At 36.1% G+C, this 13815-nt stretch overlaps 2 protein-coding genes across 4 annotated transcripts; both read left to right on the forward strand.

The window, feature by feature from the left end:
* Nucleotides 1-235: 235 nt before the first annotated feature.
* LOC109109632 (5'-3' exonuclease PLD3-like) lies at nt 236-6281 on the forward strand. Of its 2 annotated transcripts, none has more exons than XM_042770347.1 (11): nt 236-700; nt 1016-1930; nt 2872-3059; nt 3145-3328; nt 3454-3568; nt 3701-3828; nt 4079-4282; nt 4652-4791; nt 5435-5600; nt 5690-5789; nt 6000-6281. In XM_042770347.1, the coding sequence occupies exons 1-11, from the start codon at nt 698-700 to the stop codon at nt 6203-6205; spliced, it is 2349 nt and encodes a 782-aa protein (XP_042626281.1). In that variant the 5' UTR covers nt 236-697; the 3' UTR covers nt 6206-6281. The 2 variants fall into 2 exon arrangements, with proteins under 2 accessions (XP_042626281.1, XP_042626282.1); XM_042770348.1 differs by having other exon boundaries at nt 2875-3059.
* Nucleotides 6282-7628: 1347 nt separating this feature from the next.
* On the forward strand, nt 7629-12829 carry LOC109109633 (vesicular integral-membrane protein VIP36-like). Of its 2 annotated transcripts, none has more exons than XM_042770351.1 (8): nt 7629-7874; nt 9124-9242; nt 9346-9463; nt 9780-9859; nt 10502-10663; nt 12220-12334; nt 12417-12536; nt 12627-12829. In XM_042770351.1, the coding sequence occupies exons 1-8, from the start codon at nt 7688-7690 to the stop codon at nt 12785-12787; spliced, it is 1062 nt and encodes a 353-aa protein (XP_042626285.1). In that variant the 5' UTR covers nt 7629-7687; the 3' UTR covers nt 12788-12829. The 2 variants fall into 2 exon arrangements, with proteins under 2 accessions (XP_042626285.1, XP_042626284.1); XM_042770350.1 differs by lacking the exon at nt 9780-9859 and adding an exon at nt 9658-9740 and having other exon boundaries at nt 7630-7874.
* The last annotated feature ends 986 nt before the right edge of the window (nt 12830-13815 follow it).

Genomic DNA, 13815 nt, shown 5'->3' on the forward strand with positions numbered 1-13815 from the left:
TTTGTGGATGTGGTTTGTCGGCTGCGGGCAGTATACAGTGGGCGTGGTTTACAAATCAGTGGGCGTGGTTTGCAGCGGGACAGCAATGGTCACGAAAACCGACCATTGCTTCACCGCGCTGTACTGAGAACAGGAAACGGCGCTTAGTTCAATTTTACACCATCAGCTGACATTTCTGTCTCTCATCATCTCTTATACCGGTGTTTCATTACACAAACTGACTGACGCGCGAATCCGCATTCTGGTTTAAATAACAAAATTATTGTATACACATGTAGGCTACTCCTCTGTAAGTTGAGCTTATCATATCATAACTTTGTTTGTTATTTGTTATGTTTCGCAGCAGCAAGTATAGATTCACAGGCTGTGAGTCAGAGGTGGTTTAGGTAACGTATTAGCGTCAGTAGGCGAGGTTCTTCCTCTCTCTCTCTCTCTCTCTCTCTCTCTCTCTCTCTCTCTCTCTTTTCTTCACTGTACCGCACTGTGTGCTGTAGTTGTGCAGCCACGTCGCAGACAGAGACAGCATCGCCCTTAAAAACCTCCCTCTCTTCAACTGCAGCCGCCCAACTGGACCGATAGCAAGTTTATCTCCTCGTACAGTTCGCCAGACATTGTGTTCACACGTTTTTATTTTAAAAAAAAAGTTACTCGTTAGGGATAAGTTGAGAGCAGAGAGAGTGCAGTCTCGGCTGTGGTCATGGTGAGTAGCTTGCTTGCTAACTTATGTCTCAAACTTGCTGGATTCGTGTTTAAAAAGGTTACAACAGTTTCCTTTGACCTCTCTGAAGGTTTGTTAGACAAAGGTTTGTTCCAGTAATTGCTACTTACTCTCTAACCAGAGATTAAGGGAAGTAGAGATGATTATACAGTCTATCTAGCTATCTACACCTTAAATACACTCTTTGCATTTAATAATTCCTTATAACATGCATGTGAAGGTTGTGTATGAATTGCATATACATTACATGTGTATACACCCATAATATAATGTTTTTGCATTCGACTAATGCTATAGGAACCAGAGGATGTACATTACAGGTCAGCAGAGCATTTGATTGGTGAGGAAGAGAATGAGAAAGCAGCATTCGAGAGGAAGGAGGATGGAGAGGAGCAACGCAAAGCAGGGAGAGCACCGCTGTCCCGCATCCCTACCTTTCAGAGCTCCGTGGGCCGCAAGCGAGTCACAATCCAGAGTGCAGAGTCATCACCGAAGACGGATGGATCTGTCCGGCAGGGCCAAAAAGAGGGAGCTGGCCCTACAGAGGCTGGACGAGTGAAAATGTTAGGATCTGGAGGGAGAGAAACAGGCCTGCCCGTCCCATCGGCTCGTTTACACACAAGCCTCGCTGATGTTCTCCCTCAAGGTGATATCTCGGGTCTCACCTCCTCTCTTCTAGCTCCGAAAATGAATCAATCTCTTGATCAGACGCCTGAGATTACAGAAGACTCTGATCAGCTTGATATATCACTAAAACGACCCCCACTCAGGAATGTCTACGAGACCTCTGATCTTGTCATAGAGCCGGTTTCTGAATTTGAGACCGCAAGCGGAGAGACCATCTCAGAAGATGAGCAGATGTCGGCGCGGGATGCCGTCGTAGAGGATCTGAGCTCAGGCTCTTCTGTTGATCAGCGTGAGGCATCTGATCAAGCTTGTGAAGAAGATGCTCTGAGAGAGGACTTTGAAGAAGGAGGTGTATCACAGTCACACTGGACAGAAGAAAATAGCGTAACAGTGGATGATGTGAAATGTGAGGAACGTGTTCCAGATGAGGATGGTGGATCCATACTTAGTGGTCAAGATGAAACCGCTAAGATCCAGAAACCTTCAGAAAGTAAAAAATGCTTTAAAGAAACACAACAGGGAAGCCAAACCGCCGATACTTCTCACACAAAACACACCGAGACCAAACCGTGCACACCCTCCAAGGTGAGGTGAATCATATTTGGTAACATGCAATGTACATAATGAATGGTGTTTGCTAAAGCAAGAATACTATTGTTCATACTAAGGGTTAGAGATTTCAACAAACATCTAATCCTAAATATTAAACTTCATCCAGCACTGTTTGTGCTACCTAAAACATGCTTGTTGAGGAGAGGTGTGTTATCACATTTCTAAGTCAACAGACGTGCAATTTTCTCCTGGTGGATAATAAAATGGTTTAAAAAAAAACAAAAACTAACATTAACCTTCAAAAAAGCAATCAAACTGCAAAAAATGAGTTTCTTAATTTTGTTTTCCAGTGCAAATATCTAAGATACATTTAATTGAGAAACAAAATGACATAATAAAATAAAGTAAAAAAAAAAACAAACATTAATTTATTTATTTCTTATTTTTTTGCTTAAAACGAGAAAAAAAAAATCTGCTAATGGGATAAGAAAAATAATCTTGTTTACCTTTTAAATGAAGTTTATTTTAGGGTATTTTTCTTGGTTTATGCATAAACTTCCATAATTTTAATACGTTTTTCTGAAGATAAGACTTAATATCACAAGTCACTTTGCTCTTCAAGTAAATGTTTAGATATTTTTACAAGACAAAAATAATAAGTAAGAAAATAAAATACTACAGTACAAGCCATATATACAGACCAGAATATCTTTCTCTGATTTTTCCTCTGATCTTTTTGATTTGCATACGTAAACAAATCTCTGAGACTAGTTGCCTTGACAAGCATTTGTTTCGCCATCAAAACACAACAGAATTTCAGCAGAAGAGGATATGTGAAATTAAACAGCCACAAGCCACTTCATCACTAACAGATATATATATATATACATACATGTTGTTGGAAAGATGTTTGCATAAGTAACCAGAAAGTCTATTTGTTTTAATTGAATATCACCGATTTTCTATTGTTATAGCAGACAAAAGGAAGGAGCTTTTCCCTTTTCTGCCTCCTGCCCACCATTCTCCTCCTTTTGGGTGGATTTGCATCGCACGTCTGGCAGTATGGAGTCCCTAAATCTGTGTCACACCTGATGTCACAACTGGAGCTGCACTGGTTGGAAAGTTTCTGGATGCCTCAAGAGACATGCATCTCTGACTGTAGGTGAGGAAGCAGGTCCTTTTCGTATTTTTAAGTATTTAAATGGTGAGTTTGAGATGTTAATGTGTTACTAAACGCTCCCTATCAGGCTTACTCTTGTTGAGAGTCTCCCTGAGGGTCTCGTTTTCCCTTCCGGCTCACCACACCTGCCAAGCATTTCAGACACTTGGATTAATCTGCTAAACAAAGCAAACCGCTCTGTCCACATTGGTGCTTTCTATTTCACACTCCGAGATTCAGACCTTGGTCTTACAGAGCCCTCGTCTGTGCTGGTATGTTCTGTTGTGGACTTTTCACTGTGCAGAAGTGTTGAATAATGTTCTCTGAAGCTTTAAAGCATTTGTTACCTGCATATGATCTAATAGGAAAATACTGATTCTGATTATCCTTTCTATAGGGCAAAAAAGTGTTCAACCAACTGAAGCAGCTGGAACCAAATGGAGTGAAGTTGAAGATCGCTGTAAACGCCCCTCAGCCATACATTGCAGACACAGACGAACTGGTAGCAACAGGTACAACATCGCACATTATCACGAAACATGCAAAAACCAATAGAAAACGAATACATTGAGAATAGTGAACGGTTGAATGGTTTGGAATGGATGTTATGTTCTTTAGTTTTCTTGCTTTGTGCTTCCTCTCAGGGGCTGAGGTCAGGGGAGTTGACCTGCAGAGCATCACTGGAGGCATTTTGCACACCAAACTATGGGTTGTGGATAAGAAACACATGTATTTAGGGAGCGCAAACATGGATTGGCGTTCCCTTACCCAGGTACATCCAAATCTAGTGACATTGTGCAACATTATCTGACTGGACAAAAGGTTTCTGGTCACATGCAAATATGCATGGTCAGTGTGCATGCAGGTCTTGATTTTATTATTTTATTTTGTTTAAATAATTGTATTTTTTATTTATCATCCAATGCAGTTTATGAGTCTATAATAGCAAAATGGCTATTAATAAGCAGTCCTTAAAAATATATATGCATATAGTATAGAAGTATAATCAATGTTTGTGAAAGGTGAAAGAGGTTGGCGTGTCGGTGGAAGACTGCAGCTGTCTAGCACAGGACGCCTCACGGATATTTGACGTGTACTGGGACATTGGAGCTCAGAAGAATGGATCTCTACCTCCTTTCTGGCCGGGCCGTTTCTCCGCCCTCTCCAGTTCTAAGTACCCATTAGCTGTTAAATTCAACGGTGTCCCTGCACGTGTCTATTTGTCTGTGAGTTGTGTTTCTCTCACAAGTTGACTTCATTTTTTTATGGTCTGGTTTTTGTTTATCATATTCATAATTTTTTTTTATGTAATTTTACTCAACCTGTTCACATTTCCACTTATTCTCTAGCCTTTTTTGCTGACTGATTTTCATTTATTCCATGTCTGTTTTTCATTTAACATATTGTGTAGAAATCTTGTCTTTTTGTCATATTCATGCCTAAGAAAAAGTGTGCTTTTTAATGAATACATTGCATGGTCAGTATATGTTCGTCATGTTCATTTTCATTCATTTCTAAATGTGACACATGCATTTTTATCGTGTGCAGAAATGTGTTCTTAATATCATGTGACGGTTTTTGACTTGTTCTTGTAGAGTTCCCCTCCTCCTTTATCATCATATGGCCGTTCTGACGATCTCTCAAGCATCCTGTCAGTAATCGCTGATGCTGAGCAGTTCATCTATGTGTCTGTGATGGACTACCTTCCCATGTCTCAGTTCACGGAGCCCATTCGGTAATCTTTAGCATTTGATAATCAGTCAGGGTTATTATAGGATTATTAAAGTTAACTGTAATAAAACCGTAAAATATTAAATTATTATATTTTTACTTTATTTTGTTTTAGTTTGTTGCAAAAGCAGAATTTATTTTTTAATTTTTACTTTTTTTTTCTTGATTTATTAAAATAACAAACTAAAATTGAATCAAAAATTTATAAAAAGAATACAGACATTTAAAAACTGGACAAAAACACACAACAATGTGACAAAAAAATCACCGAAATTAAAATAAGAATGGAAAACACATAAATAAAAACTAATACAAAATATATTTTAAAAGGTAAAATAGTATCTCAGTTGTACTAAAATAACACTGGGGGTACTTTTGAAAATGTAATACATTTGCATGTACATGTTGTTTAATAGCTCAGCTAGTTTACACAGCATGTGGAAGATAACTAAAACTAAAATGTTATAAAAACTATATAGACATTTAAAGAAAATAAAAATGAAAAATATCAAAAAATATGGAAAAAAAATATACTGTAGTATCTCAACGAAATGAAATTTGAATACATTTGCATGCACATAGTTTATAAAGCATGTGAAAGATTATTGTGATGTTTTCCATGATTTTCAGTGTCTTATGTCATTTAGGTTTTGGCCTGTCATCGACTTGGCCCTCCGTGAGGCAGCTTGCACGAGAGGTGTTGAGGTGAAGCTGCTGGTCAGTTGTTGGAGTCATTCTCCTGGTGCCATGTTTGTTTTCCTCCAGTCTTTATCAGTCCTCAACAAGCCCCCTCTGAGCTGCAACATTTATGCTGTACGTTTCTGTGTGCTCTTTACATCTTCTGAATGTCTTTTTTTGCCATCCAGCTGGTGATTTAATGTCTAAAATGTTTTATTTCACAGAAAGTTTTTGAGGTGCCCTCAACACGAGAGCAGCAGAGGATCCCGTTTGCACGAGTCAACCATGCCAAGTACATGGTGACTGATCGAGTTGTTTACATCGGTGTGTTCGCTGTTTCCTCTCGACATGTACAAATTTCACAGCATGATCTCACTTGCATGCTTTTCCATATTCCAGCAACCTGACGGCAGGTTTGGCGCTGCATCCTAAAAACCCTGCCAACAGAAACAGTCAAAGTTTACATATAAATCGCTGTGAATATCAGTTTTATAATCCATCTATGATGACTGATTGTTATATTGTGTTTTACAGGAACTTCCAACTGGTCTGAGAATTACTTCACCCAGACGGCAGGGGTTGGGCTTGTTGTGAATCAGACAGGTTCTGCAGTAGGGCAGGGCCAGCAAACCATTCAGAGCCAGATGCAGAAGATTTTCCAGAGGGACTGGCATTCTGAATACGCTCAAACCCTCACTGATGTTCACGCGGAGCACTGCAGCGGAAAAAAGCTTACATAATAAACCACGCTCTTTATTCATTATGTTGCTATGCACTATGATTCAAAAAATAAAAACATCAGACACCAAAAACTCATCCCTGCGGCATTCCTGCCTACTGATAACTTATTTATGATGGCTGTATTTGCCAGAAGGATGCTGTGCATTTGTAATGTTTGTTATAAATACAGCATATATTAATTCTTTTTTTTTTCAAGTGCATTTATTGTATATTTGCATTATGTGACATTTGCCAGAATAAGGACAAGGTCCTTGAGCAAGCACTGATTTTTGATGTTGAACTGGTTAAACATGCATGTAAATGAAATATTGTTGTAATAGGTGCCTTGGCTGTAATGACAGTAAAGTTTGTCTTCAAATTAAACTGCCATTTCAGTAAGAAAATGCTTGTGCTCTGGTGTTATTAATATTTCATTTAGATTTTTCAAAGGTACTTTATACTCTGTGTGTGTGAGAGAGAGTGTATATATATAAAAAAATATATATATACATATATAATTTTATATATATACACACACACACACACACATATATATATATATATATATATATATATTTTTTTTTTTTTTTTCTGACCACAAAATACAAGTACTGTATACTCTACAAGTAGTAGAAATATTACTATATATATATAAGTCATTAATGGACCATAATTATTGCACAGATAGTATTTAGTACCAAAAGTCTCAAAATATTAAATAAATATTATTGTACTAAATATACAACAATTATTTAGCTGAAAAATAGTTAAGTTGTATGGTCAAATTATAAGTAAGCAATAGGGATACCTGAGGGTTAAGAAAAGTAAAATAAAGATTATACTGTAAAGGTAATCGACGTAATAATCTATGCATAATATGCTGTAATGTTTACCAAAAAAAATGGTAAACAATACCTGTGTAATGAAGCTGTTGTCTATCCTACTTAAAGCCATTCAACTGTATTGTGTGCTGGTTTGTTTAGAGAGTTCCATGAACCACGTGACCGCGCGGCGACGCCGGCGAGATCAAAGCTTGTCGCAGCTCTGTTTTTCAATGGCTCTGGTTTAAACTGAAGCGCTACATTTTAAGATGTACGCCACATTAAGTGCGGCAAAACGTTTTTTTTATTTTTAATTTTTTTATTTAGTATTAAAACTTAAAAAAAAAGAAAGCTGATTAACCACCTAACTATCAATCATGGTTTTATTATAGTATTTTTTTTTGTTTTGCGGTTGTTTTTTCTACAAAAAATAAACCCAACAAAAAAAACCTACAAAAAAAAAACTAACTAAAATAACTAAACTCTACAAAAAAAAAAACCTTTTTTAATTTTCGTAAGGGTTATAATAACTCCCAAATATGCTGCAAACAAGGAGGAAGGAAGACGTTAAAAATGGCACGAGAAAAGTATGCTGTCTAGGCAGGCAGCTCGCTAGGTTTTGAAACACAGCCCGCGTCTCCTCGCAGGAAGTGAAGGCGCGGAGGAAGGAAGACGTTAAAAATGGCACGAGAAAGAAGCCCAGCTTTATGGCTTCACCCTCAAACAACTGTAACTCATAAAATGCCGGTGTGCCACAGAATACTCCTACTTTTATGGCTACTCCACTTTTCGTCCGTCCACTCAGATATAACGGACGGGAACGCGGAGCACTTAAAGCGGGAGCACTCGCTCATTAAACCATATCAGGGTGAGTAACATTAGCTGCTGAAGCCTCCTGCTGCGCTGCTTAGACACGATCACTGAAGTGTCCTGTTCACTACGTAAATTAGGATGTCACCCAAGTTACTTTGTAATGTCATGGTTCATGTCTTGTATTGGGAACGTGTAATTCTTGATATAATAGGCTACAGTCGAGTCTTTACAGCGACAACTCAGTGTAAACAAAACTTAGCCTTTATTTGAACAGGTGAGGACAGTTTGCTTTTATAGTGCAGGCTGAAAGAAAGCCACCTAACAAGGGAGAGCATGCAAATTGTCAATATACTATTTAATTATAAATTAATTATTGCATAGTTAAGACTTTGACGACTGTTTTGTTTCGTATAACTTTAATGGGGTCCAAATATCTGAACAAAATGTACATTATTACATTTTTAGGCACACGTGTACTCCACAGGTTTGTGCTGAACCTGATGATCTTGTTCTCCAGGATTGTGTGAGGAAGACCGAAAAAGTATCTCATGACAAAAAGTCACACATAGATATAAAATATTTTGTATTTATTTTATTTCATTAAAAAAAATTAAATCCCAATACTTTGAGTGTATTTCCAGATGCACTGTAAAAAAAAAAAAAATCTAATTTCATTTACATTAAAAACTGAGCTTACTGTAAAAATACTGACAGTGTTTGCAGTATTGCAGGATGCCTGTTTATTGACACTAAAACAATATGCATCACATGAAATAACAATAAATATTAATTAAATAACATATGTAAAACAAAACCCCTAATGTACATTACTAATAACAAAAATAAACTATTTAAAAAAAAATCATATGTGATGTCACAAAGGGGCTTGTCTCATTGATATTTATACAGTGATTCATAGATTTAACTTTTTTTTTTTTTTTTTTTTACTGTAGATGGTAAGATAATTTACAGTTAACCAGTTAACTTACCAGTAGCATATATATATATATATATATATATATATATATATATATATATATTTTTATTATTTTTTTTTACAATATATATAATTCATCATCACATTATCATATTCCACAACATATAAATTAATTTTTTTATCCTACATTTTCATTGTGGTCTCAGGTTTTTGAACCCCAGTGTATGTGATGAGACTCATTTTTATCTTTTATCTTCTGTTCTCATGGCATATAGTGTGTGTATAAGCTTCACATTGCACTCAACTTACCAATACATTTAAAAAAAAATTTGCAGAAATGACTAATCATTGATGTGTCTTGCATCAGGTGTTGGAACGAGTCCATCAAGTCAGTGGGACTTTTGGGGAAGTACGTTAGTAACCAGCCAGTATGTGCGTCTGACTCCGGATGAGAGGAGCAAACAGGGCTCCATCTGGAATACAGTGGTCAGTAAATCTGAACTGAAAATTGTTTGAAAAGCGGTTAATGTGATGCACCTAAATAATGCAAAACTAAAGTTGAGTAATGTTAATTTTCCCCTCTCTGCAGCCCTGCTATTTGAAGGATTGGGAGATGCATGTGCAGTTTAAAATTCATGGATCAGGAAAGAAGAATCTCCATGGAGATGGTTTCGCCATTTGGTACACGAAAGACAGGCTACATACCGGTGAGTCCGTGAAGAAAAACTTAAGGTTTAAACCCTGTTCCAAGCACTTTCTCGACCATTTCATGAATTGTGATGTAATGAGTTATAATGCTGTCTGCTGTATGTGTGTGTAGTCCATGTACACGTGTGTGTGTGATCCATCTGCAAGTCTGCTCTTTCTTCCCTGCAGTTGATTGTGTCATACTTTCATTTAGGCCCAGTATTTGGAAACCAAGACCATTTTGTAGGCCTGGCTATTTTTGTGGATACCTTCCGTAATGATCTACAAGGAATGGATGTAAGTGTGCCGTACTCACGGGTGCTTCTTTCTCTGCAGGCACCGTGTTTGGCAGTAGTGCCAACTTCCATGGGTTGGCCATTTTTATAGACACATACCCTAACGATGAGGCTCCGGATGTGAGTTGAGAGATGTAAAATGTTTGTGTTTTTGTACCTTCGTTTGAATGGAAGCTCTGCTTTATCATTGTCAGATAAACTTTAAAAAAAGCTAGTATTTATGGGAAGACTGGATTTTTGGCATGTTTGTTCTGCTTCTGGTCATCGGCTTTGTCCTTGCGTGGAAACTGATTTAAAAGGGATAGTTTGAATATGATTGTTTGCATTCTGATGTCAAACTGAGAAATAAAAGGAGTAGAGAAGAATAACTTTTATTTGAACTATCCCCTCCCTTTTTTATTTTTGATTCGCTATATGTTCTTCTAATAAACTTTCAACAATTTTTCCAAACACCACAAATAAGCCATGCTTTCTTTGTTTTGCCTGCATTATGTGGTTCATGTCACTTTCCTGCCCTCATCATTCACTATTTGTTGTCGAAGCATTTCATAAAAAGTATATACAGTGCTTATTGTTTTGATTTTAGTAGAGTGTAGTGACCTTTTATGAATTTAGATCATTCTTTTTTACACGAGCTGATTCAGGAACAGCTGGATAAGGGTACAAAATACCATCCTTTAGTAATTTACACTGCATTTTTCTGTCAAAAATATAGGCACAAATCAATGTAATGCATTTAATTCATATTCTTTGGTCCTCTAGCGCTCGTTTCCCTATATTTCTGCGATGGTGAATAACGGCTCCCTGCCGTACGACCACGGGAAAGACGGACGGTCTACTGAATTGGGAGGCTGCTCTGTGGAAGTCAGGAATAAAGATCATGACACATACCTGGCCATTAGATACTCCAAAGGCAGACTCACGGTAAGATATACTCTGTAAATGCAAATACAGTCATACAAAATAACGTTTTTGAAAGTCTCAAAAAAACAGCAATTTTACTTTTTTTTAAATGAAATATTTTTACAATTTAAAATAACTGTTTTCCATTGTAATATATTTTTAAAAGTAATTTATTTCTGTGATGAAAAAACTGAATTTTTAGGAAATATTACTCCAGTCTTAAGTGTCACATGATTATTCAAAGATGATTTAGTGCTCAAAAAACATATCTGTGACACTTTACATTAAGTTGGACTGTACTGTTTTTAATGTAAATAGACTTTATATTTAGAGATGTGTTTAACTCAAGTATTTAAAAAAGTATCACCAGAATGTATTTTAAATTTTTTTTGTCTAGTATTAGCCTTAAATGTCTTATAGTTGATGTTTTTTTTTTTTGTTGTATGACTATTATTTATTCTGTTTTCACAATAAAGATAGCTTTTCTGCTGACGTGGTGTTAAAAAATAAAAGAATGAATGAATAAAAGCTTTACAATCAGGCTCCACTTTTAAAATAGTTCTCATGACCTAACAAAAATATTTTTAAAAGCATTAATTAATCCTGGTTGATAATTCTAACAGTTACTAATACATTATTTAAATCAAGAGTGGATTTGAGCTAACATGAAGTACATTTGTATTTTTATTAAATAACATTAACAAAGATTAATAAGTACTGTGACAAATGTATTGCTCATTGTTAGTCCGTGCATTAACTAGTGTTTTCTAAAGGGATCTTGTTGTAAAATGTTACCAACATTTCTCATTTACATTACATTTAGTCATTTAGCTTCATACTTTTATCCAAAGCGACTTACAAATGAGGACAATGGAAGCAATTAAAAACAACAAAAGAGCAATGATATATAAGTGCTATAACAAGTCTCAGTTAGCTTAAACACAGTATACGTAGCAAGGGCTTTTAAATAATATAATAAATAAAAAGAAAACAGATAGAATAGAAAAAGAAAAGAGCAAGCTAGTGTTAGAGGTCTTTTTTGCTTTTTTTAATTGTATAATAAATGAAAAGAAAACCGATAGAATACAAAAAGATTAGAAAGCTAGTTAGTTTTTTTGTTTTTGTTTTTTAAGAAAACAAGCAGCAAATGAATAGAGTGCAAGTATAAAAGGGACAAGTGTTTTTTTTTTTTTTTTAAAGAATAGAATTAGAATAGAGGGTCAAATAAAGATGGAAGAGATGTGTTTTTAGACGATTCTTATTATCAATGCTAAAAACAGTTGAGCTGCTTAATATTTTTTGTAGAAACTTCTATCTTTGGTGAATAGAAAGTTCAGAAGAGCAACATTTATTTAAATCTTTCATAACATTGATGTCTTTACTATCATTTTTGATCAATTTTATGTATACTTTTTTCTTTTTTTCCCTTTTTTTTATTTACCACAAACTTGAACTGTATTGTATATTGTTTTATGCTAGTGACACTGAAACTGTCATGACCATTTTTGTAGATGTTTTGTAGATAAGAGTCCTTAAATACATGGAGTGATATGTATGGAAATGTTCTGTTTCCACAGATTATGATCGATGTGGATGACAGGAACGATTGGAAAGAGTGCATTGATTTTGGAGGCGTCCGCCTCCCTACAGGATACTATTTTGGGGCTTCTGCGGCCACAGGAGATCTTTCTGGTAAGTGCTACTAATAAATCTCCCCTAGATGTCCACAATAGTCCTTTGGTCAGACCTCACAGATACTGTTTGCTCTGTGCAGATAATCATGACATCATCTCTATGAAGATGTACCAGCTGATGGTGGAACACACTCCTGAGGAGGACAACCAGGACTGGACGAAGATCGAGCCTAGTGTCAGTCTCCTCAAGTCGCCGAAAGGTAACAGTCGCTGACAGACATATTCAGACTGTTGGCAGGAGGAGTTTTCACTCATTTGCTTGTCATGTTCACATCTTCTCCCACAAAAAGACAATATTGATGATCCGACGGGAAATTTCCGAAGCACGCCCCTCACTGGCTGGAAGGTGTTTCTGCTTCTGCTGTGCGCTCTGCTGGGGATCGTGGTTTGTGCCGTTGTTGGTGCCGTGGTCTTCCAGAAGCGCCAAGAGAGGAACAAGAGGTTCTACTAAACAACAGGATTTCAAAGAACTCTGGAGATTGTATGTGAAAAACATGAATGTGAATTTTGAACAGCTGTACACATGTGGATGTTATTGAACTGCTCGACTGGAAGGAATGCTGGTGTGAGTCTAAAGAGTGGGATCTGTGGCTTCAATGAAACGTTTCTTTATTGATCTTTCTGATTTGAAGTATGCATTTTCAATGCGGTCTGCAGTAGTATGTTTTCAGTTTTGTGTGTACACTTTATACACTTGATTTAGCTTCATTCTCTAAATCCTTGGTGGTTTTATTTTTTTAACCCTTTATCTGTGTTTCTTTTCCATCTACTCTTTGTTTCGTTCTGCTCTGGAGTGCTGCTGATTGTTTTTTTTTTTGTTTTTTTTTTTACAAACTGTATGATTTATTTAAGAGGATTTTTAATGGACTGATATAAGGTATCCTCTAAAACTGATCAAGTCAGTGTTAATATTTGAAGTTATTGCCCTTCTCTCTACAGGATAATGTTTGTTTTGTTTAAACCATGGTACTCTTGAAAATATTGAACCAAAAAAGATTGGTTATTTTATTACTGCAGGGTAACGAGTTCAGCATTTTGTGTTTAGTTTTTTTTTTTTTTTTTTTTTTTTTTTTACATCTTTCTGTTAGTGTTGCTAATTTTTTGCGCCTCTATTTGAAGTTATCGCAATGCACTAATTAACAGTTGTTTCTGAAAGACATTCACGTTTAAATGGGCAGTGACTGTAAAACTATGCTTTTGGTGAGAAAATAAAGCAGTTACAACAGTTGACTTGTTAAATATAAGTTTTTATTTTTTTGGTTTTAATAGTTTTAACCCTTTTTTCTTATTTTGCACTTATGACCCAATTTGCACCATACTCATATTAAACCAATAGTGTTCAAAAATAATAATTCCAGGACCAAAGTAATTATTTGTTCTGAAAAATATTCTACTGTAATTTCTGGACAACAGGTCGATGTTCGGGACAGGTACAAATTCAGATAGTTTCAGAGAACTTGAGAGTTTCGTCACAAAAAA

This window comes from Cyprinus carpio, chromosome A14, assembly GCF_018340385.1.
Source record: "Cyprinus carpio isolate SPL01 chromosome A14, ASM1834038v1, whole genome shotgun sequence".
NCBI lineage: Eukaryota > Metazoa > Chordata > Actinopteri > Cypriniformes > Cyprinidae > Cyprinus > Cyprinus carpio.

Coding starts and splice junctions, on each gene's coding strand:
- LOC109109633 (XM_042770350.1), top strand. CDS start 7,688: ATGGCACGAGAAAGAAGCCCAGCTTTATGGCTTCACCCTCAAACAACT. Junction 10,664..12,219: donor ACTCCAAAGGCAGACTCACG/GTAAGATATACT, acceptor CTGTTTCCACAG/ATTATGATCGATGTGGATGA. Junction 12,537..12,626: donor TCTCCTCAAGTCGCCGAAAG/GTAACAGTCGCT, acceptor TCCCACAAAAAG/ACAATATTGATGATCCGACG.
- LOC109109632 (XM_042770347.1), top strand. Junction 3,329..3,453: donor CAGAGCCCTCGTCTGTGCTG/GTATGTTCTGTT, acceptor TCCTTTCTATAG/GGCAAAAAAGTGTTCAACCA. Junction 5,790..5,999: donor TGATCGAGTTGTTTACATCG/GTGTGTTCGCTG, acceptor TGTGTTTTACAG/GAACTTCCAACTGGTCTGAG.